The sequence below is a fragment of the Oryctolagus cuniculus genome, chromosome 4 (genome assembly GCF_051225735.1).
Source record: "Oryctolagus cuniculus isolate XC-2025 breed Fujian yellow rabbit chromosome 4, ASM5122573v1, whole genome shotgun sequence".
NCBI lineage: Eukaryota > Metazoa > Chordata > Mammalia > Lagomorpha > Leporidae > Oryctolagus > Oryctolagus cuniculus.
In genome coordinates this window covers 38,976,148-38,998,521 of record NC_142870.1, presented here as the reverse complement: position 1 = coordinate 38,998,521, position 22,374 = coordinate 38,976,148, and the positions used below count along the sequence as shown (strand labels likewise).

At 39.4% G+C, this 22,374-nt stretch overlaps 1 protein-coding gene and 1 long non-coding RNA gene across 2 annotated transcripts in view; both read left to right on the top strand.

Moving 5' to 3' along the window:
* The window catches only part of GBE1 (1,4-alpha-glucan branching enzyme 1), a 304,814-nt gene extending 295,564 nt beyond the window's left edge, over positions 1-9,250 (top strand). The window contains 1 exon segment of the mRNA XM_089331383.1: positions 7,334-9,250. Coding sequence (XP_089187509.1) covers positions 7,334-7,390 — 57 coding nt within the window. The 3' untranslated portion in view covers positions 7,391-9,250.
* A 3,419-nt stretch (positions 9,251-12,669) lies between these two features.
* On the top strand, positions 12,670-18,623 carry LOC138849260 (uncharacterized). Its single transcript, XR_011387794.2, has 2 exons — positions 12,670-12,761; positions 18,415-18,623. It is a non-coding gene; the product is annotated as an uncharacterized LOC138849260 (long non-coding RNA).
* Positions 18,624-22,374: the final 3,751 nt, after the last annotated feature.

Below are 22,374 nucleotides of genomic sequence, written 5' to 3'. Positions count from 1 at the left end.
AATCCAGAGGATCTGCTGAATAAGTGTCAAATCTGTTTTCAAAGATAGCAACAAACAGAACTGGAAGGAATCTTTAAATAGCCATACATGCTGCAGTATCAGCAGGTACCGCCCTAGCGTTGTCTTTGTGCTCTGTGAGTTGAAACTGGGAAGCCAGGGGATAACTGCATGTGTACCACCATTGCAACAAATTTGCTAAGGTCAGAATATCCCACAAATGCTGGAAAGTGATGGCACAGAACTTTTCCTTTCTGCTTTACTCGCAGTTATTAGAACACCCATTTTCACATAATCATTTCTCTACATTTGCGTTCCTAGTGTAAGAACTGATATGTTAACTTGTGTGTTAATTAGTGTACTGGAAATTGTCAGGTGGGAGGCAGGCTTCCTTTTTCTTCTCTAATTCATAAATTTAAAGCCTATGGCACAAAAGGGACAGCCAAGATTATTGAGACTGGAATGAATTCGATTTATTTATAGTAACTAAAGCAGTCTCAATGATAAATATGTAAATAAAGCAATATTTTTAGCATTAATTACTCTGCCATTTAGCCTCCTTACCAATAAGAAGTAAATGTATTTATCCCTATTCTGAATTAGGAAGTCCATAAGTAGACTTTTGGTTCTTAAAGTTTATTTTTTAATGTTTCTAAATTAGATGAGGTAATATATATTTCTGTATAAAAATGCATATTAACATCACTTTTCTCCTAACGCTAACACATAAAAATGGGAGTTAGAGTAAAATCTCTTCATTGTTAGGAAATATTCTGAAAGAAAAAGCATACATATGAAGACTAATGTTATTTTAATGTCATTTTTATTTTTCAAAATAATTTATAACTTTTTTATGAGGAAGGGGTTATAGGATGTTACAGGGTTTGATTTTTTTATTGAATGATACTTTCATCCTACTAAGATTATATCCAAATGTGCTATTGTTAAACTTAACAATTTATGAGGAAATTTTAGTATTAGCTTTCAAATTATTAAACTTTTTTTAATTTTAAAATTTGACCTCAAATATCTGACACCTAGCTTTCAAAATTTTGCTATTAATTTTTTGAGTAATGATTCTACAGGAAAATAATACTTTACCTGAATGACATAATAAAACAGATCATTGTGTGGTCAGTTATTATTTTACTCAAGATTTATGTATTTATTTGAAAGGCAGCATTAGAGAGAAGGAGGGAGGGAGGGAAAAGGAGAAAGAGATCTTCCATCCATCCCTTGTCCACTCCCCAAGTGACTGCAACAGCAATGCTGAGACAGGCCTTGAATGCCATCCAGGTCTCCTACATGGATGGCAGGGGCCTAAGCACTTGGGCCATCTTTGGCTGCCTTCCCAGGAGCATTCACAGGGAGCTGGTTTGGAAGTAGAGCAGCCAAGACATGAAATGGTGCTCATATGGGATGCCAGCATCAGTCACAGCTTAGCCCACTAAAAATAACAGTCCCCAGTTACTTTTTTTAAGACAAACTAATGATTAATGTGGTATTTGTCATGAAAGTAGTCAAAATCACTGGGTAGATTATCATGCTACTGCCTCTCTTAGTAAATGAATTGCATTGTACTTTGATATTCTGATTCCTTGTGAAGAATTGACTGTGAATATGGCTAGAGACTAAACTCATGGCCATCAAACTCATGGCCATCATCATCTGATTTTATATTATCTTAATGTGATCCTAGCTACAAAATGTCTAGGACTTAAAAGCTAATAAATGGATGTAATAGGCATGTTTACCAGCATGTAGTATCTGCGAAATGCATACTAAATGGCTTCTACAAGTGTTTATGTGTACTAAAATAATAAATTATTTATACTTAAATTTATTTAAGCATTTACATATAAAATACTTAAATACATTATGTTATGTTCATGTTTCCTTTCTCTTGTGTGAGTCAAAATTGTTCTTTTTTAATTATTTATGTATTTACTAGAAAGGCAGGACATCTCCTGTATTAGTGAGCTTTTTGTTATTTAACTAAAATACCAAAGAGGAGCTTCTTGAGAAGGATAACGTAAATTTCGGCTTACAGTTTGAAAGTTACAATTAAGATTGGATGGTCCTTTGCCTTAGCATTTGATAGATGCAGTTCATGGCAGATGCACAGGGATGATCACATGTTAAGTTACAAAACATGAAGAGAAGAACCAGATGGAACATAAACTAAAATAATCAACCCCTGGGGAGAACCACCCTCCAAAGGAACACCCCAGTGATCTAAAGACCTCCCAACAGACCTACATGTCAGACTCCATAGTTAGGTCTTAACCCATCAACCATTAAGATTAAGGCATCAGAGTTTAAAGAGCTGCATAAGTGTTGGGGAGAAAAGTCCTACTTCAGGCCCTAATATTTCCTCTCTGTAGGTTCATTTCCCAAATGCCAATGATAACCAGGGCTAGGCCAGGCCAAAGCCAATCTCCTACATGGGTTGCAGGGACCTAAGCACTTGAGCCATCACCTGCTACCTCCCGAGGTGCAGATAAGCAGGAAACTTGAATCGGAAGCAGTGTCAGGACTTTGATCTAGGCACATATGTGATATGTGATGTCAGCATCCAAATTATGTCTTAACTGCTTTACCAAAAGCCCATCCCCAAAATTAAAATTATAAAATGAGAATTATTTGGCCAATACTTAGCACTAAATTTTAGAGGTCCTGATTTGTTTGTGTCTATAGTTATCTCCTCATAAGAATTAGCTCTGATTATCTTATCCTTTAGTATAATTGGTAGTCATTTGCTAACCACTAGGAAATTAATTTAGATATTCAGAATCCTAATACAGAAGAAAACTCACAACTAAGTAACTACTCATAGTAGAGAAAAATAACTTGCTTCTGGAAATTATTTCATATTGCTTATACCGCAATGGACATAAACCAATATAAACACGTTGTGGTAATTTTTCAAAAAATGTTTATTTATTTATTTTGTTGAAAAGGCAGAATGACAAAGGAAGTTAGAGAGAAAGAGATCTTTCATCCATTGGCTCATTCCCCATGTGCCTGAAACAGCCAGGTGTGGGCCAGGCCAAAGCTAGCAGGCCACAATTCCATCTGTATCCCCCAAGTGGGTGGCAAGGACTTAAGTTCTTAGGCCATCATCTTCTACCTTCTCAGGTGCATTAGTAGGGAGGTGGATTGGAAACAAGCAGCCCAGACTTGAACCAGCGTTCTGATATGGATTGAAGACTTACCAAGTGAGGGCTAAACCTGCTGTGCCACAATGCTCATGCTACACACTATGCTAATTAACACTGTATTTAAAAAATATAATTCTAAGGTCTGACAGATGGAGTTCCTGGCTCCTGGTCCAGCCTTGTCTTTGCTCTCTCTCTCTCCTCTCTTCTCTCCTCTTTTTCTCCATACTTCTGCCTTACAAATAAACAAATCTTCAAAATATAATTCCAGGGCCAGCACTGTGGCACAGTAGGTTAAGCCTCTGCCTGCAGTGCCGGCATCCCATATAGGGACTGGTTCGAGTCCCAGTGGCTCCTCTTCTGATCCAGCTCTCTGCTATGGCCTGGGAAAGCAATAGAAGACGGCCCAGGTACTTGGTCCCCTGCACACACGTGGGAGGTCCAGAAGAAGCTCCTGGCTCCTGGCTTTGGATAGGACCAGCTCTGGCCATTGTGCCCATTTGAGGAGTGAACCAGTGGATGGAAGAGCTTTCTCTCTCTCTCTCTCTTTCTCTCTCTCTCTCTCTCTCTCTCTCTCTCTCTCACTGTCTGTAATTCTACCTCTCAAATAAATAAAAAAATATTTAAATATATATATATATATAATTCCACAGTATTCCTGTCAATGGTATTATACAATTATCAACTGAAGACTTTTTAGCAGATAGTATTGTGTGTATAGTGTGACTGGAATTGAATTATCAAGCTCTTTCCATAAAATGATCAATATCATTGGAGCTTTTTTCTTTAACCATAAAGTGCCAGAATAGGCAACTTCATGCTAATGTGCAAAAATCATTAATTTCTTATAACATCCTTATTTTAACCTTTACATCTGGAATAGCTAAAATGTTAAAAGATCAAAGAGAACAAGACTTTCTAAATGATCACTGTATATTTATTATAGTTATTATTTATGTTTAATTACTAAGTCATTTTGAGGTTGTAAATCAGAGTAGATAGCACAATTGAGTAGAAATAAACAGAAGACTAACTTGACTTGTTCTGGTATCTCACTCTATCACACTTTCAGAGCAACCTATTGTTATTTGCCCTAGGCCTGACTAATGTATTTCATGGCCACTTTCTTGGGAGTTTCAGACTTAATCTGAGTCCTCTGACCTACATGATAAGACAGTATCATATCAGAGAAATGATTTTAATGCAGAGGGAACTGAAATTCTTTTGTTTAGTTATTGGTGCTGGGAGAAATTTATACTGGTCTTCACTTTTAGCTTGCTCATGGCAGAACCACTCAGCATTACTCTGATTGTAACCCACTGTCCCACTGATTATTTAAATTCAGTAGCTGTGATCTTCAAACCTAAAATACATAGACACTCATTGGAAACCTTTCAAGGGGCCAGTCACTATCTTGATTCATGCCTTAAGTCAGATTGTTGGTTTCTTTTATTTCTCCTCCTTTACCTTTGGTGATCTTGATTTTTTCTATGGTTTGATTAGGGAAATATGTCATCCTTTGGACTGGATCTGTCTGGATCCTTGGTATTAGTTCTGCTTTCACGGATCCCTCCTCTACCTTCTTTCTGTGTACCAATCTCATAATATCTCACCTAACAGTCAAAGTCAAAACCTTCAAATAAAAGGGATTTAATTCACAACTAAATTCTTACATGGTTGAAAAGTTGTAAGCCATTAAATACAACCTAAAAATTATAAGGACGCATGTTTTAGCATTGGAATATGTAGTTTCTCCATACTCAACGACTACAGAAATGTGATGTCCTTTTTGGAAATACCAGATTGCAAATCAGATTCTGAGACATGGAGCTGCATAGCAACTATTAGCATTTGTGAAATTTTTCTCAAATAAATATCATTTTCTAAATCACTAATACTTTTAATTGAAGATCAGAAGAACTGTTCTCTAGCCATAACATTCATAATGTAATTTTCTCAAAATGCTGCCATTTTAAAACTGCTTTAATATTTGATGTTCAAAACCAATTATGTTGGTCTGTCGGTTTCTTTTCATTTTTGTAAGTTTATTAGAGATCTTAAGGAAAAACACTGAGTTCATTTGCAGAGTTGAGATGCATTGGACATTCAGAGTCTCATTTAATGAATATCAACTGTTGTATTCCTGTTTTTTTTCCTTTCCTTAAAGCCATGTTTGCTTTGCACTTTTCATCCTTATTCTAAACCATGAAAGCTTTTTTCTTCATTTTTATCCATAACCCAAGCTTTCACTAAGAGGTAAAGTAACGGAAAATAGTTAAATATTAACAGAGTCATAAGTGCAGTGAGTTTTATAATGTTGACAATAATCTATAATATTATTTTTAGAGTTTGGTTTATTAATAGGTAAATATGTTGTATATAAAATAGCAAAGAAAAAAGCATAAAACAGTACAATAGAGAATATCATTTGAAATACACACATATAGATTCAGTAGTGATCTTTTGTTCAATTTTTGTTATTTATTCAATCACCATTGGCCCCTGTCTTGTCTAATGGCACCTACAAAGAGTTAGAAGCAAAAGGACATATGTAAAACGTGTACATTTGTATGAGCTTGTAAAGCTCATAGTATAGTGAGATGGATACATGATAAACTTGAAAAAAATGACAAATTTTGGTGTGTTTAGAAATAAACAAGGCCGGCGCCGTGGCTCACTAGGCTAATCCTCTGCCTTGCGGCGCCGGCACACTGGGTTCTAGTCCCGGTCGGGGCGCCGGATTCTGTCCCGGTTGCCCCTCTTCCAGGCCAGCTCTCTGCTGTGGCCAGGGAGTGCAGTGGAGGATGGCCCAAGTGCTTGGGCCCTGCACCCCATGGGAGACCAGGAGAAGTACCTGGCTCCTGCCATCGGATCAGCGCGATGCGCCGGCTGTGGCGGCCATTGGAGGGTGAACCAACGACAAAGGAAGACCTTTCTCTCTGTCTCTCTCTCACTGTCCATTCTGCCGTCAAAAATTAAAAAAAAAAAAAAAGAAAAGAAAAGAAATAAACAAAGGGGTGCTAGGATTAAAAAGGGAGTAGAGAACCTGTTATTTTGGGGGTCATTGAGAAAGTTTCTCCATGCAGCTGGGACTTTTCTACACCAAGGAGATTAAGGAACCAGCAAGGTCCATCCATCATTGGCAAAGACCCATAAGAAGGAATTGACAGGCTCTTCTGGCTGGAGCCTTGTGGATGGAGAGCCGAGGTAACAGATGGAGCCACAGAGGAACTGAGTCAGCTCTAGGATGGGCATAAGAAGAATGTATTTGAATGTATTTATTCTGATGCACGGCAAACCTTTTGATTGGTTTAAGTTGGAGCAGAGCCTGAAATACACTTAGGATCCTTTATATTACATTTCAGGGTGTTTTTTTTTTTCTTTTTTTACTTTTTGCCAGGCAGAGTTAGACAGTGAGAGAGAGAGAGACAGAGAGAAAGGTCTTCCTTCCGTTGGTTCGCTCCCCTAATGGCTGCTACAGCTGGCGCACTGCGCTGATCCAAAGCCAGGAGCCAGGTGCTTCCTCCTGGTCTCCCATGCAGGTGCAGGGGACCAAGCACTTGGGCCATCTTCCTCTGCCCTCCTGGGTCACAGCAGGGAGCTAGACTGGAAAAGGAGTAACCAGGACTAGTACCCGGCGCCCCAACAGGGACTAGAACCTGGGGTGCCGGCGCCACAGGTGGAGGATTAGCCAAGTGAGCAACAGCGCCGGCCCAGGTTTTTTGTTTTGTTTTGTTTTGTTTCCATTTAAAATGACAGGAAGAGAGAATATACAGGGTTATAAACTAAAAGTGTCTCGAAGCAAGGCATTGCTTTGTATACTGGTTTTATTTATCTAAGTAGAGTGTAACATTGTGAACAACAAGATGGCCTTCCCTTACCTCCCTGGAGTGCCTAAGCACAGCAGTAAGAGTACCATTTATGTCACCAATGTCCGATAGACACTGATTTTTGTAAATCATATGGAGCCCTCTAGTGGTTCTCGATTTAAAATTATCTTAACATTGCTGCCAAAATTCTTAGAACCAAGGGAACTGAGCTTCTCAGAGCAGAGAGGATTATAAAGATCACTGTCATTTTAGGCAACTGTGAATCTGCAGCATGCCTGTGTCCTTTTGACGTAATGACAGAACATTCGTATTTCTTTCAGCTGCACTGACATTATTGTATTGACTTAGGTGTACATTCCAAACCGAGTGGCCCTCGTTCTTCAGAATGTGGATCTGCCAAACTGAAGAGACCTGCTTTCAGCTCCACCGGTTGCAGATGTGTTTGATTTGCTGCTCTTTGTGGTAATAGAGGTTATAATGTGTATGATTTTCAAAATACAGTTGTCTAGCTACAGTGTTATAGTTGGAAATTGAGATTAGTTTATACAAATGTATCAAACTTTTCTTTAAATGTAGGGAGAGTGTGTGTGTGTAAAATATTAGGAACCCTATATCACATTTCAAGTTGTCCCAATAGGAAGGCTTTTCAAATGAAGTGTAATGTAAAGTGTCTTAAAATATTTTACTTTCCTGGCTAATTATTGATTCCTTTAAGTTCTAGATGACTCTCTTTGTCATAGATGATCATTTGTGTTGATGTATACAGTATACTTTTAGGAAGGATATTTTTATGACCTTATTTGTTTAATATCTCAGATTCTGAATTATGAAGTACTAAGATTGTTTTTGTTTTTTGAGATTATGTTTATCATGTTTAGAAATACTGTGATAAATATGTAGTGAAACTATAAAATTAAGAATTGCATCAAAGACAGTATAAAAACCTTTATATAAGAACTTACCTGTGCCTCATTTTGCTTAAGTTTTACTTTATTATCTCTTGTTCACTGAGTACATTGGTAGATGCTGATATTTCAGACTTTCTGGAGGCCTGAAATGGTCACTGTAACAGTTTTAAAAAGGCCTTTTATTTTCAATCTATAAAAAATAAATTTGCAGAATTTTCTAGTGTTTACTTTGCTATATTATTACAGGATTGATTTAGATTGAATATTATCATTGATTTCTGTCTGATTAAATTCCCTACAAATATTCACATATTGCATGATGAACTAAGACGAATGGAGATTACTAGTTTTTCTGTCTTTTTGTGACATTTTTAATTTTAAATTATGCAAACTGATTCAGATATCTAAGCATCTCTCCAGCTATAAACCTGGGCACTTTTCAAACCTGTGTTAACTATCTCAACTCAGTGGGATGCTCCTTCACAAAATCACCCCTCCTTTCTTTAAGTAGTAGGCCATGGGTCTAAATCATTGATATGCAATTCATTCTTAACTTAGAAATTATGGTGCACTTACAAAACTTAAAGTGTTTTTCGCTTTTGTTAAAGACCTACATTAATGATGACTGTTTATGTTTTGTTTTCACACTGATTATCCATGATTAACAAGAAGTACTGGGAAGTCTTTCACTAAAAATTGACTCAGTAATGGAAGAGATAAGAACAGAGACTTATTTTTATTGCTAAGCCTATGTATTAACCATCGTCCTTAAAGTTTTTTGCGTAAAGCCTTGAATATTTAGGTATGAGAACTGTTATTTAACTTCCAAATAGAATAGTAGTTTAATTTCCTGAAAGAATCAGTAAAACCAACTGATGTTTCTACATTCTAGGAAATGTTACTGAAATCCATCTGTGTGGCTTTAACCATTGCAGGATGAATCTTAGAACTGCCATGATCTGTGTGCTGTACCTCTTAATAACACACAATGTGTAATCATGATGTTTTTATGTTCTAGTTTATAGTCTCTTATCTTTCTGTTGGTACCTTTCTCTGTCAGGTACTTTATTTTTAATGATATGAAATTGATTAATACCTATTTTCTTTTTATTATATTCTCTCTTGGAAGGTTTAAAAGACCAGAATAACTGTGTGCTATATTTTCATTGTATTGACTGATTTTGCTGGTACATTGTTTAGAGTTCACTGTCTAAAGTTAGAATTTTACAATGTTAAGATCAGTTAATTTCTTTTGTCATGTGCCTCGACAAACACCAAAAAACAATACATGTTTGTTGCTAAGTAGGAATCATACAAGTACACACAAACAAATAAAAGATTGAATTAAAAATAGAAATCAGGTGTTGTTTTCTTCCTATCACAGCATAATGGAACATTCTAATGGAACAGTCCAACCTTAATGGAACATTCTAGTATATTAGCATATATTACTGTGGGCCTCCGTGATTTTCTTTCAGCAATGTTCTTATCATTAGCCAAGTTTGTAGAAGGTTCTTTATTCTTGTTGGCTAAATAATCACCACAGCAGTGAAAAATTTTACTCTCTGTGCCTTGTAATACGTTTTTTTCTGATATGTTCATTACCAACATCAGAAATGAGAGTGACCCATTTTGCTGATTTTTAGAGTACATCTTTTTGCTGCTTTAATGTTTCATGTTCTAGAAGATATCAATGACTGCAGATTTCTCTGCATCCTTTTCTAATACGAGCAAGTTTGTAATAGCGACTGCTTTCCTATGCAAAGGCTTTGCTCCCTGCTGTAGTTTGGATGTAGTTTCTCACCCAGGCATCTTCATGGTGGAGGTTTGACCCCTGGGTTTGCTGCTGTTGAAGCAGTGGGTCTTTTGAGAGATGGGGCCTAGTAGCAGATCCTGGGGTCATTGGGAGCACGAATTTGGAAGGAATTAAAGTAGTTCTCAAAGGAACCCTGAGTTAGTTCTTGGAGCATTATGGTTAGGAAAGAACAAGCCAAGCCACCCCTACCCTCTTTGACCTCTCATCTTGCCACGTGATATGTCTGTCTGTCTGTCTCTCTCTCTCCCTCTCTCCCCCCCCACCCCTCTCTCTCTCCCTCTCTCTCTCCCTCTCTCCCTCTCTCTCTCTCTCTCTCTCTCTTTCTCTCTCACAAGCTCCCTCTGGTGATAGCATCCATCACGAGCTCCTCACCAGAGTCATACTAATGTTAGCATTCTGCACTTCAAGTTGTACTTAAATAAACCTCTCTTGTTTATGAACTTACATAGCCTCAGGTATTTACTTATAATGATAAAAAGCAGACTCCTAAATTAGCCCTACTGCCTGTGATGCATAACGTTTAAGTGTAGTATTACCTTATTCAGAAAATACTGTTGTTTGTTATAACCAAAACCAAATTCTAGACATTTTTCCTAGAGCATCCCCCACTTTATACCACTTGCACTCTGAGGGTCACTCCCTCTTTTATTTTCTTTTCTATAAATTTGATGTTTTTCACTTTGTCTTGTTCCTAGCAGATGTATTCGTCTCACATAAAATGAAGGATTTAGTCACTCTGTTCCTCGAGTTCAAAAAGTAACCAGTGACAATAAATTGACTTTTCCTGTGGCAACTGTAAAAGAATGCATGCATTTTTTTCCCCTCTGACTCAAGCACTCCCCTTAGCCATATCCATTCAGCATTTATCACCCATCAGGGTTACAGCCCTGACTGTGCAGGATCGTGCAGGAGGTTGTCTGAATAAGGAGCCTATTCTTCAAATAATACAGAAGAGAGCGCAGAAAGGTCTTGGGGGAAGCAATGGAGAGCAATGTGTTTTCCGCTGGTTTTCATTCAGGGCAAATATCTGTTCACTGTCTCCGGTCCTGCAACCACTGAAGCTAGTGATGAAAGCACGGTAAAAAAGCTTTCCTATTGTTCTTTCCGTTTAGAATAAACTGGAGCAGACATACCTGTTAGAAAGCAAAATGATGAAGCAGCTTCCTGGCTGGCCTTGTGCCTCAGACTATTTCTCTTTACTTATTTTGAGTCACAGCCTGAACTTGGGTTCTTTGGAGTGGTGGCTTTCACTTATCTCACTGTTCCTTATAAGAGGACAAGCACTGAGCTATGAACTTTGCTAGGTAGAATATTCTGATGAAAGAACTTAGAAATCTAAGGCATAGCAATGTCATGTCCTTTATGCAGTAGAGTTCATTTATCATTCACGATGTGTTAGAAATGAAATGTAGATAAATTTTCTCACTAAAGCCAGCCTTTAGGGGGAAAAAAATCAAATGAACTCCCTTCTAATTTTTCTGCTCTATTATCTTATTAATGGTGATTTGTAGAGAATTGCAGAGAAATATTCATACTTTAGGGCAGAATTTCTTAATTGGTGGGGTGAGGAATTAAGATACAACAGCTATAAGTGTTTGTGCAATTTAAAATATTACATCTGATTTTATACTCTTGGCAGAAATTGTGCAGAGGAAGCAACATTTATGTTCATGAAAATGTATATTTTGATAGATATGCATATACTAAAGGGCATGTCATTCAGAAGTTTCTAATTTGCTTTGTCATTTCTCTTGGCCAGAGAGAGAGGCTCTTGGCCTCGGATGTGCTGTGTAGGCTGTTTTCCTAGATGTCTATGCTGTATTTTCAAATAGTGTGATAGGGTGGTCAAAAGACCTAGGTTCAAAGTACAGCTCTTTACTCCCAGGGCCTCATTTTACAAAGCTCTTATCGACTCTCAGTTCTTCTCCAGGGTTAAGGGGCTAGGGTGAGGGTGGAAGGTGGAGCTCAATGGGAGGACGGTCATTGGCTTTATAAATGCCATGGTTTGATCAGTAGCTACATGGATGGTGGCTCAGTTATCAAGGAAGCACCACCACTTGCCTGTCCCCCAGAGCTTCTGCACTAACTGACCTGTGCTCCCTGGCAGGGGGATGTAGGCTGCTTTACCAAGAAAGGGTTTTGCATTGCCTCAGCCACTGTAGGTGACAACAAACACCAATCCTCCATTGCTGATTTTATTTTATTTTGTTAAAGATCTATTTATTTACAAGCCATCGTTGTGGTGTAGCAGATAAATCTGCTGCCTTAGATGCCAGCATCCCATATGGGTTGTGTACCAGCTGCTCCACTTCCAATCCAGCTCTCTGCTAACATGCCTGGAAAAGCAGTAGAAGATGGCCCAAGTTCTTGAACCCATATGGGAGACCCGGAAGAAGCTCCTGGTTCCTGACTCCTGGCTCCTGGCTCCGGGCTCCTGACTCCTGGCTGCTGGCTTCTGCCTGGCCCAGCCCTGGCCTTTGAGTCCATTGGGGAAGTGAACCAGCAGATAGAAGATACCTCTCTCTCTTACTCTGCATTTCAAATAAATAAAATAAATCTTTAAAAAAGATTAGCTCTCTGTTAAGACACCTAGGAAAGCAGCACAGGATGGCCTGAGTGGTTGGGTTCCTATCACCCACATGGGAGACCCACGGGAGGCTCACTTTTTAAAAATATTTATTTTATTTATCTGAAAGGCAGAGTGACAGAGAATGAATGAGATCTTCCATCTGTTGGTTCATGCCCCATTTGGCCACAACCGCTGGGGACAGGCAAGGCCAAAGCCAGTGTCCCCATGATGTCTCCCATGTGGGTGCAGGGGCCCAGGACTTGTGCCATCTTCTGCTGTTTTCCCAGGCACATTAGCAGGCAGTTGGATGGAAGTGAAGCAGCTGCTACTAGAACCATAGCTCATTTAGGATGCCAGCATCAAAGGCAGAGGAAGCCCCCAACAACCCTGGCTCCTCCACTGCTGTTTCTATCTGCCTATGTTTGCTTTCCCTCCAGGTGCACAAGTAGCTCCCAGTGGGAATTTGTTTCCATCCCAGGCAAGGTGAGTGAGTACCCGTCAGTGTTTCCACTACTTTCAGACTTTGCATATATATATAACCCAGCCTTGTGAATGAAAGTTAACCACCCCTTTGTAGCAACCAACGGAGCATTGTGAACTCTCTAAGAAGTGAAATAGCTGCAGATGCTCTTCACTGAGACATAGAACCAGATGTTGTGAGTCTCTGTTCCTTGTCCTCTCCCCTCTCCTCACAGGCTACCAGCAAGAGGAATTTATGGGAGAGGAAATTGAAAGAGCCTGTACATAGAGACAGTTTGCTTTATCAGTTTTGGATTTGAAAGTCTGAACTCTCATAGGAAACACATATCTTTATTGTATACAGGCTTGCTCAACTAAATATTAATTAATTAATTTATTTTTTTTAAACTTTTATTTAATGCATATAAATTTCCAAAGTACGACTTATGGATTACAGTGGCTTTCCCCCCGTACCGTCCCTCCCACCCACAACCCTCCCCTTTCCCACTCCCTCTCCCCTTCCATTCACATCAAGATTCATTTTCGATTATCTTAATATACAGAAGATCAGCTTAGTATACATTAAGTATGGATTTCAACAGTTTGCTCCCACACAGAAACATAAAGTGAAAAATAATAGATGATTTTTTAAAATGATGATGAAATCAGAGCAGACCTATTGTCATGTTTAATCCCAGTGAGAGTCAAGTTGGGAATTGATAATTTCTTTTTTTTTTTTTTTTTTTTTTTACAGAGGATCAGTTTAGTATGCATTAAGTAAGGATTTCAACAGTTTGCACCCCCATAGAAACACAAAGTGAAATATATTGTTTGAGTACTCGTTATAGCATTAAATCTCAATGTACAGCACATTAAGGATAGAGATCCTACATGAGGAGTAAGTGCACAGTGACTCCTGTTGTTGACTTTACCAATTGACACTCCTGTCTATGGCATCAGTAATCTCCCTATGCTCCAGTCATGAGTTTCCAAGGCTATGGAAGCCCTCTGAGTTCTCTGATTCTTATCTTGTTTAGACAAGCTCATAGTCAAAGTGGAGGTTCTCTCCTCCCTTCAGAGAAAGGTACCTCCTTCTTTGATGGCCTGTTCTTTCCACTGGGATCTCACTCGCAGAGATCTTTTGCCAGAGTGTCTTGGCTTTCCATGCCTGAAATACTCTCATGAGCTTTTCAGCCAGCTCCGAATGCCTTTAGGGCTGATTCTGAGGCCAGAGTGCTATTTAGGACATCTGCCATTCTATGAGTCTGCTGAGATTCTCACTTCCCATGTTGGATCACTCTCCCCTTTATTTACTCCATCAGTTAGCGTTAGCAGGTACTAGACTTGTCTATGTGCTCCCTTTGACTCCCAGTCCCTTCACCATGACCAACTGTGAACTGAAACTGATCACCTGGAACAGTGAGATGGCATTGGTACATGCCACCTCGATGGGATTGAATTGGAATCCCCTGGTATGCTTCCAACTCCACCACTTGGGGCAAGTCAGCCTGAGCATGTCCCAAATTATACATCTCTTCCCTCTCCCATTCCCATCACCATGTTCAACAGGGATCACATTTCAGTTAATTTTCAACACTTAAGAATAACTGTGCATCAATTACAGATCTAAACCAGTCATATTAAGTAGAACAGATAAAAAAAACTACTAAGAGGGATAATGTATTTAGTTGTTCATTAACAGGGCTATGCTGATCAATATTTAGCTTGATCAGCTAAATATTAATTTATTAAAAATGGGTGAGACATATCCATCCTTGGTCTGGAACTTCGATATTCTGGTACTTACAGTAAGACAAAGCTGAAAATCAATAATTAAAAAAAAAAGAAACCAAGACAGCAGATTATTTTGTCATAGAAGCATATAAATTAAATGAGGTAAGTGTTTGAAATTTGTGCATCCTTGACTAAGGTAATACAGAAAATAAAAAGCTGTGAATGTATGGATTCATCCAACATGTATGTATCTAAAGCACATGTATGGATGTATGGATACATGAATCATGTTGACCCAAATATTATTTTGTAACTCAGCTAAATACACACAAAATGCATCGGTTCCAATGTTTATCTTGAACTGATGAATCAGTTGATCTGTGTCTACATGGCAAGCATTAAATCTGCAATGAAATGAAGTATGAACTCCTTATGTTTCAAACCCTTCAGAGAATTTCTCATCTCAATCTATTTTTCCTGTATAAAGGGAGGAGAAGGACATGAAATAGCTTTATTACCTCTTTATGTCCATTATTGATTCTTCTTAACTGAGTCTGTGGTGTCACTTTCCACTCACTACAGTAACATAAATGATGAAAAGCAACAAGTGTAATTCCATTATACAAATACCCCTAGTCACATTGTCAGTTATGTGATATGGTATAGAGCACCACCCATACACACAGTCACCCTCTTTCCCCTCTATTTTTCTTTCTTATGGTGCATAGTCATGATTCAGTGGATCTTTTCATAAAATATAATCTTCTACTGAACAGATACGTATTTTGAAATATATACTGTATTGGCTACCATGTACTTTTAATTATATTTTATTTTTCATTTACCTGAGAGACAGACAAATGGAGAACTTTCACCCCATAGTGTATTTCCCAAATGTCCAGAAAGCCCAAGGCTGAACCAGTGCCAGAGCCAAGATCACAATCCAGGTCTCCGAAGTCAGTGCCAGGTACCCAGTTATTTAAGCCATTACCACTACCTTCTGGCTTTTGTGCTCTGGGGAAGCTAGAATCAGAAGCCAGAGCCAAAAATCAAACCCAGATACTCTGATGTGGGAAGCCAGTGTCCCCTGGCTACTATGAAGGAATGCTTTCCTGTTGTTATGTTGCATGCTGGCCACTTTATACACATTTTCTGTCTTAAACTCTAACAAATTGTTACTATCCCCCTTTTAATCTAGGCCTGTGCTCATCCTAGCTGTACTGTGCTGTCCTCCGTGCAATTTCCACAATGGATCTTTTCAGATCTCAAGATCAGAGGTCAAAAATTGGCCCTCTCCTTTGTACTGGTGTATTTAATTGGATCTCAATGTCTGGTACTGAAGGGGTCATCTGAAGCCGAACTAGGAGATGGGTACAAAATCCCGCACTACGCTATGGGATGGTGAAGGATGAGTTTGGAGAATGGCCCATAGTCACCCCCTTGGAACTTGACTGAGCTTGCACCATGGGCCACACTGTCTGTCTTTCCTTGACATGTTCTGCTTTTGCTCTCCCTCTCTCTCCCTTCCTTGCTGGGTATCTTGCCTTGTTGTGACCATACTCCTTTGTATGACTCCTCAGCACATCACCATCATTTCTTCTCTTATCTACCAGGAAGAAAGTTTAAATTCTTGTTTATATTTCTACTTTGTCCTCATAATTTGAAAAAAGTTTTTTCTCAGCAAGGTAATCCAATCTTGTCATCATTTCTTTATTTAAAATCCTCTACACATGTAGAAAGAGAGAAAATTATTATTTATAAACCAGTCTTAGAATGACAACTGTTTCATGATCTCATTTCTATGGGAAATCTTAAGTATTTATTCATTTTCATTTTTATTGGAATGGTAGAGACTAAGAAGGACAGGGATGGGCATTTGGCTTGGTGGTGAAAACACCACTTGGGGTATCTCCATCCTGTATCAGAGTGCCTGGGTTCAAGTATTGGATCCACTCCAATTCCAGCTTCCTGCTAATATGTACCATGGGAGTTAGCAGGCGATGGCTCAAGTGTGTTGAAAACCATATTGAGTTCTGCGCTCTAGGCTTCAGCCTGGCCCTACCCTGGCTGCTGTAGGCATTTGGGTAGTGAAGCAGCACATGGAAGATCTCTCCTGCTCACTTGCCATTGTTCTCACTCTCTCTGCCTCTCAAATAAATAAATAAATAAAAATTAGATCAAACTCAGAGAGGCAGAGAGTAGAATAGTGGTTTTCAGGTATGTGGAGATGTAGGTCAGAGGGTACAAAATTTCAAGATAAATGAGTTCTACAAATACTCCAAAAGTTTTGTGGAAAATGGAATTAACAGATAAGTTTATTGGGGTTGGTGTTGTGGCATAGTGGGTTAATACACTGCCTGCGATGCTGGCATCCCATATGGGCACTGGTTGGAGTCCCAGCTGCTCAACTTCTGATCCAGCTCCCTGCTAATGCACCTGGGAAAGCAGCAGAGGATGGACCAAGTGGTTGGGCTCCTGCCACCCATGTGGAAGACTTGGAGGAGGCTCCTGGCTCCTGGCTTGGCCTGGCCCAGCCCCAGCCATTGTGGCAATTTTGGGAGTGAACCAGTGGATGGAAGACATCTTGCTTGCTTGCTCTCTCTCACCTTTTCTCCCTCTCTTCTTCTCTCTCTCTGTAATTCTGCCTTAAAATGTTTTAAAGATAACTTTATTTTGCCTCAAAATTCTGGGGACCAGTGCTGTGGTGCAATAGGTTAATCCTTCACCTGCAGTGCTGGCATCCCATATGGTTGCCAGTTCTAGTCCCAGCTGCTCCTCTTCCGATCCAGCTCTCTGCTGTGGCCTGGGAAAGCAGTAGAAGATGGTCCAAGCACTTGGGCTTCTGTATCCACAGGGGGACCTGAAAGAAGCTCCTGGCTCCTGGCTTTGGCTCTCAGCTCAGCTCCGGCCATTGCGATCATTTGGAGAGTGAACCAGCAGATAGTTTCCCTCTGCCTCTCCCTCTCACTTTCTCTAACTTTACCTCTCAGATAAATAAATAAATCTTTAAAAAGATTTTGAAATCCATGCATTTTTTCATAATACAAATTTCCCATGAACTTTTTAAACACCATGCATTGTACAGCATGGCAACTACAGTTAATACGAACAAATTCTATACTTTAAAATTGCTCAGAGAGTAGATCTTCAGTGTTCTCACCATGATGAAAGAATAGATATGTGAGGTGATGGATATGATTATTTGCTTGGTTTAATTGTTTCACAATAAATGCATTACAACTATACCAAAATATCACATTGTGCACCATAAATGTATAAATGTCTATACCATTTTTACTTATTTGCCTATAATATCCTAACAAATCTGGGGAAATAAAAAGAAAAATACATTTCTTTCCCCAATTGTTTATTATTAAGCACTCATGTGTAAGCATCACATTTTTTTCTATCTTTCTTGAGTTTTTTACCTTTTTATTTCACTTTAAATATGTTCATCTTGCAAGGTAGGCAGGGAACCTCTCAATGAAAGACATAAACAGCCCCTACTCTTGGACCTATGTCTAGTGAAGCTAGAATTCACATGACAAAATGGAAAATTCATGGAAATACATATTTTTTAAAAAACTATGCAGCAGTTTCAATTTTTAGACCAAAACATTTTTCCTTTTAATTATATTTTCTATGAACTTTTTAAAGTATGTGTGTGTGTGTGTTATATTAGCAGTAGTAGTAATAGTAGTAGTAGTAGTAGTAGTAGTAGTAAGGAATAGATGCTGGCAAACCCAAAAATATGTAGGAAAGATCAGCAGATTGGAAACTCGGGTAAGAATTGATGTGCATTCCTTTTTAAAATACTGCTTTTGGGTGCCAGCACTGTGGCATAGCAGGCTAAAGCCCTGGCCTGAAGCACCAGCATCCCATATGGACACTGGTTCTAGTCCCAGCTGTTCCTCTTCTGATCCAACTCTCTGCTGTGGCCCAGGAAAGCAGTGGAAGATGGCCCAAATCCTTGGGCCCCTGAACCCACGTGGGAGACTGGGAAGAGGCACCTGGCTCCTGGCTTTGGATCGGCGGAGCTCCAGCCATCGCAGCCATCTGGGGAGTGAACCAGTGGATAGAAGACCTCTCTCTTTGTCTCCACCTCTCTCTATCTTTCAAATAAATAAAATAAATCTTAAATAAAAAATAAAATATTGCTTTTACTTGTTTATTTGAAAGCTCTGAAAGGCATAGCAAGGGCTGGGCAGGGGGCAGATATCTTCCATCTGTTGGTTCATTACTCAAATGGCTACAATAGCCAGAGCAGGGTCAGACTGAAGCCAGTAGTCAGGAGCTCCATTTTGGTCTCCCATATGGGAGGCGGAGGCCCAACTAAGTGAACCATCATCTTCTGCCTTCCCAGGCATATTAGCAGGAGGGAGAAGCAGAACAGCCAGGACTTGAACTGGCACTGCCATATGGGAAGCTGGATTCGCAAGGAGCAGCAAACCTGTTGCACCACAGTGCTGTCCCAGATACTGTATTCTTGAGTCATAACATCTCCAGAGAAAACTCAGCTTTTGGTCTTAAGTTATTTAATTTGAATTAGTTGAGGCCCCACCCTCATTATCAAGGGCAACCTCTTAAAGTTAACTCAAAGTAGCTGTTAACGAATGCAGTTACCAAATACCTGCACAATGATTCCAATTTTGGAAAGTGGTTAAATAACTGGGTACTATAGCAAAGTTGACTGAAATATTCAAACAGGACTTGATCAGACAAGGAAAATCTATGAAACTGTCCTAGACAGCCCCGAGGAGGAGGCTTAAAGAGGTATGATGAATATAGGTAAGGTGGGATCCCAGATGGGATTATAAAATAGAAAATGGACATCAAGGAGAAAGAGTGGACACTGAATAAGATGGAGAGCTTAGTTAATAGCTCTTTAAAAAATATGAAAAAGAAAAGCAGATACCTGAAAAGATAGTTACTTGTTACAAGGGAACTACAGTGGTAAAACAAATTGCACCCCATGTCCCAGGGAGAGAAACCAGGACTGGCCCTGGACTTGGGAGCCGCAGGACCTATCAGCAGTTTCCTGGTGTAGCAGAAATAACAATGAACAATTAACCTTTTGCCATCTTCTTACCTGACCTACAGATTTTAAAGCAAAAATCTGCAACTGATTTACGCAAGAAGGCAGCTAGCAAGTGGGAGCTGAGGTTACCCACTGCATCCAACCAACTCCAACCCCACTTTGTACGGTAGAAAACAAGTTTCTGTGAAACTGTGGCCAGAACTAGCGCTGGCTAAATATAACCAACATAGCTGCTGCTGCTGACTGAACCCCCACAATGACCTAAAGCTAATTTTAATGCCATTAAAATTACCATGGCCAATACCTCTTACTCCCTTCATGCAACTGATACCATCACACTTCCAATACCCCTTCCCCCGCAAAAAAAGCAAAGAAGTGAACTGTACTCAAACTCTGCCTCTAAGTCATACCTCTTATGAATATTTAGTTAAACATTACCTACATAACACCTCCTGTGCCTTCAGATCATAAAGGGATAATCATGAAACTCTGGATGAACCCACTCTAGAGCATGGCTACACTCAGTGTGTACTTCCACTTAACCACCAATAAATGCTGTTCAAGGATGCTCTCATCCTTGAACTCTTTCTTGTGTTGGAGACAAGAACGTGGACCCAGCCATCCCATGAAAAAATCTGTCTTCATGAAAGTAAATGTGAAAACTTGGATCTCTTGTTAGTCTACTTGGATTACTTTCTGTAAGATATTATGTTGCTTATTTAGTACTAGCCTCCTCCGGGTGAAAAAATAAAATATTCTGGAATAAAAGTTGGGATTTTTGGTAAAGCTGTTTTCACACTTCTCAGGAAACCTATAGGCAAAGTAATCGATTCTCATATTGGACATTTTCAATCATTTCCTGGAACAACATTTCTTGTCAAGAAACTAGATGTTTGTAGATGTTCTCCAAAAATTGGGAGGCGTGACGACAATACTCAGCAGAGCCACACTGAAACTGCAGGTAAAGCCTAAGATGTTAGTGACTGCACAAAAGTATCGTTTTCATTCACATCACATTTGCACACAGAACGGCAGTCCTCTTCCAACTTGTAGCTGTGCTGTCTGGAATATATGACCTCCAAAGTCACAGTGGCAGAAAAGAAAACTGAAAAAACTTAGGAGAAAAGTGCATGCTTGTAAGTGGCCTCTGTACTTCCCGCTGTCCTTTCTATGCCATCCTTTTATCCAGAACACAACCACGTTGTCCTGACCTAAATGCAAGGGAACCTGGATCTTTCTGCATACAGGAAGGGCAAACAGTGCAGTGGAATCAGCAGAGCACGAGCCACAGTTCTCAACCTGGTTTGGGAAATCTAACTACACTGTTACAAGCTCAGGATGCAAATGCAATTTTTTTTTTTTTTTTTTTGGCAAGTACAGTCAGAGAGAGAGAAAGGTCTTCCTTCCGTTGGTTCACTCCCCAAATGGCCGCTACTGCCAGCGCTGCACCTATCCAAAGCCAGGAGCCAGGTGCTTCCTCCTGGTCTCCCATGCGGGTGCAGGGCCCAAGCACCTCCACTGCCCTCCCGGGCCACAGCAGAGAGCTGGACTGGAAGAGGAGCTACCAGGACTAGAACCCGGCGCCCATGTGGGATGCTGACACAGCAGGTTGAGGATTAACCAAGAGAGCCACGCCCCTACAAATGCAATATTAAAGACCCTGAAAACTCCTATGTTAAGGAAAGTGAGCTAACATTGTTTAACTCACATGGTTTTACTCAGTCCCCATCCACAAATAGCTTCAGTTGACATCTTTAAAAAAATAAGATAAAAACACTCTATTTGCTTAAATACAGTTCAGAGAAATTAACATGAAGATACATTTCTCTCTTTACCCCTAAGCTTCCATGACTACTAAGTCCGCTTCCAAGCTTATCTGTGTGTGTATGTTCAATCTACTTCTTTTTAAGGTCATCTGATTCAAGAGTCCATATTTCTATTTAACCATTAATGGACAATCTTATTGCCCAAAACTCAGAATTCCCCTGTTAGCTGTTCAACTGGATGTTTGAGTACTGACTTTAAAGTTCTCTGGAATGAATTTCACTAGATAGTGAGAAATCTTAGAATCAGATTAATGGCCAACTTCTAGAAAGACATAGGATATTATAGTATGCATTTCATTTACATGTTTGCTGCATTGATCTGGTGTTCATTTTTAAGCATAATTTTCCCTTGTTTTATTAATGTTACCAATACACTTAAAGTTAATTTTTATGGACTGGGCTGGTAGCATATTAGGCTGAGCCTCTGCCTGTGGCACAGGCATCCCAAATAGGCATGAATTAGTGTCCCTGCTGCTCCACTTCTGATCCAGCACTCTACTTATGGCCTGGGAAAGCGATAGAAGATGGCCCAAGTGCTTGGGCTCCTGTACCCAAGTGGGAGAACCAGATAAAACTCCTGGCTCCTGGCTTCAAATCTGCTTAGTTCCTGACATTGCTGCCATTTGTGGAGTGAAACAGCAGATCGAAGACCTTTCTCTCCATCTCTTCCTCTCTAAATCTGTAACTCTACCTGTCAAATAAATAAATAAATATTTTTAAAAAAATTATAAGAAAAAGTAAAGTCCGTTTTTATGTCACTTATTATAATGTCTATGTATTTGTAAATCATCTATGATTTGTAACCATTTTGGATTAAGGCATCAAGTTGATTATGTATACATAGATTAGATGATTGGCAGGTGAATGCTTTTTTTAAGCTTTATTTCTTTATTTGAAAGAGTGACAGGGTAACACACACACACACACACACACACACACAGATCTTCCATCTGGAGTTCACTCCCCAGATGGCCACAACAGCCAAGACTGGGCCAGAATGAAGCCAGGAGCATGGAACTCCATTCAGATCTCCCATGTT